Source organism: Varanus komodoensis, unplaced genomic scaffold (genome assembly GCF_004798865.1).
Source record: "Varanus komodoensis strain SLA01 unplaced genomic scaffold, ASM479886v1 scaffold1445, whole genome shotgun sequence".
Classification (NCBI taxonomy): Eukaryota; Metazoa; Chordata; class Lepidosauria; order Squamata; family Varanidae; genus Varanus; species Varanus komodoensis.
This window is the reverse complement of record NW_025335422.1, coordinates 9,523-11,528: the sequence shown is the minus strand read 5'-3', so window position 1 is coordinate 11,528 and position 2,006 is coordinate 9,523. Positions and strand designations below refer to the sequence as shown.

Genomic DNA, 2,006 nt, shown 5'->3' with positions numbered 1-2,006 from the left:
GACTCCACACACCTGCATTCCATCCTCGTGCTCCGCAGTGACCCCCCCTTCCCTGCTTTCTTCAGGGGCAGGTTCTGGAGCCCATCCTTGGTCCTCTGGTGTCCTGTGCTCTGGATCCAGAGAGGGCCATTGCCAAGGAAGCCCTCCGGACCCTCCCGTGTGTCTTCCGTCACATGGAGGTGGAGGAGTTCGGCTTCGTGGGCACCGACCTCATCCCACACCTCCCGAGATACTTCAGTGACGTAAGTCCGCAGGCACGTGAGAAGCGGGCTCCGTCCCCCCCCCCACGGGAGGTGGCCCACCAGCGTCCCCCAGGCCTCCCAGCTCACCAGTGTGCGCACCAGGAAAGCGTGCACACCCTCTGCATGCCCCGACGCACAGCGCCAAGCCTGGTGCGAGGATCCGCCAGCCCACATCGAAGGGGGCTGTGCACTGCTCCGGGGCGCTCCCACCTTGGCTGGCTGCGCATGGAGACAGGGACACCATGCGCCTGCCCGCCCCTCGGCACCTGAGCCAGAGGCCTTCCCCCGGGAGCCGTCCTGGAAAGAGAGCGAGGGGGTGCCTGCCCGGAGGAGGGCCTTCTCTGTGCTGGCCCCCCCGGCCATGGAACATGCGCCCCGGAGAGGCTCGCCTGGCACCCACGCGTCTTTCCTTTTGGCGCCAGGCGAAACCCTTTTCATCCTCCCAGTAGTTTAATGCTCACCTGTTGTACTTAGTGGTTTTCTTTTAGCATCTGATGCTGCGCAACTGTTACTCATATTTTATTTATTTATTTTTTTTGCATTAATGTGTTGCAAACCATCCCGAGACGTCTGTGACGGGATGGTATAGAAAAGTTTCAGATAACTAAAAATTGTTAGAATGGTTGGATCCGCATCCATCTGCCCGGCTTGTCTTTGCCCCAACAAGTCAGGGGTCCAAGCCGGGAGACAACATCAAACGACGCAGAAACGAGCCATGCCTGGTTTGTCCAGCCATTCCCGCATGCGCCAGCAGCTTGGCTGCTCTCAACAGCCTGGGGCTTAACAAGAGAAAAAGCAGGTTTGTTGTGGCATCCGAACTGGGCCATCCGATCTGTTCAGTCACGCCTCAACCCGCCGCCTGGCACAAGACGTGGGCCTGGGGGACACGCCTCCTTCCCGCTCTCCCCATCCTTTCAGGATGAAGAGGACGTGAGGCAGGCCTCCGTTTCTCTCTTCGGGATGCTGCTGTCGGGGGTGAAGGAACCCCGGAGGAACGCTGTGACGGAGGACGTTCTGGGAAGCCTCGTTCCCCTCCTCATCCAGCTGGCGGATCCCGGGAGCCGCGAGGTGAGCCGGGGCCTCGCTTCCCCAGCAGCTGCTCGGTGGGGCTTGCTTGCTGCGTGGAACGGCGCGGGGGGTTCTGGGGCTCGGTGAGGTGATCCAGACCACGCTCGTGGCTGGCAGGGACCCCCTCCAGGTCCTCGGGAGCTTTTCCGTGGGGCGGCTGAGGCTTCCGGAGGGAGCGCCTGCTAGTCTGCGACGGCAGCGCCGGGAGGCCGTGGCACCTTCTGGTCGGCGAAATCCATCGTGCCGCGAGCAGCCGGCTTCAGCTTGCCTCTCGCGCTCCTCTCCAGGCTGCTCGGGGTGCCCTTTCTGACTGTGCCAGCTTCATGAGATGGACGGACATTCCCAGCGACCTCTTCGACTGCCCATCCTCCGGCAAGCTCTACAACGCCTACCTCGACATCTGCAAGCACACCGTGAGTCGGACTGCGGCGGCGGAGGCTTTGACGCCCTGCCACAAGCGCCTGCCCCTTGACGTGGCCGGGCTGGCGAGGCCCGCGGAGGACTTGGGCAGCTTGCTCCTGCGAGGTGGCACGAGGCGCGGGGCCCGAGCTCCGGTTGCCGCCTCGTCTCAGCCTCGTTCCTGTCAAATACGGATGGCGATCGCAGAGCACTGCCAGCCACGTTCCCTGGCCCCTTTGCCCGCAGTGCCCTCCCGTCCCACTAAATGCACCGCTCTGACAAGTAGGAGGCATTGGC

The 2,006-nt window shown here is 62.9% G+C and overlaps 1 protein-coding gene across 1 annotated transcript in view; it reads left to right on the top strand.

Annotated features, from left to right (window-relative positions):
- The window catches only part of LOC123020218, a gene marked incomplete at its 3' end in the record, with an annotated part of 8,947 nt that extends 6,956 nt beyond the window's left edge, over positions 1 to 1,991 (top strand). The window contains exons 8-10 of the mRNA XM_044423653.1: positions 66 to 242; positions 1,161 to 1,310; positions 1,598 to 1,991. Of these exons, the coding sequence (XP_044279588.1) occupies positions 66 to 242; positions 1,161 to 1,310; positions 1,598 to 1,991 (721 nt within the window). The remainder of the gene's footprint in view (positions 1 to 65; positions 243 to 1,160; positions 1,311 to 1,597) is intronic.
- Between the last annotated feature and the right edge of the window lie 15 nt (positions 1,992 to 2,006).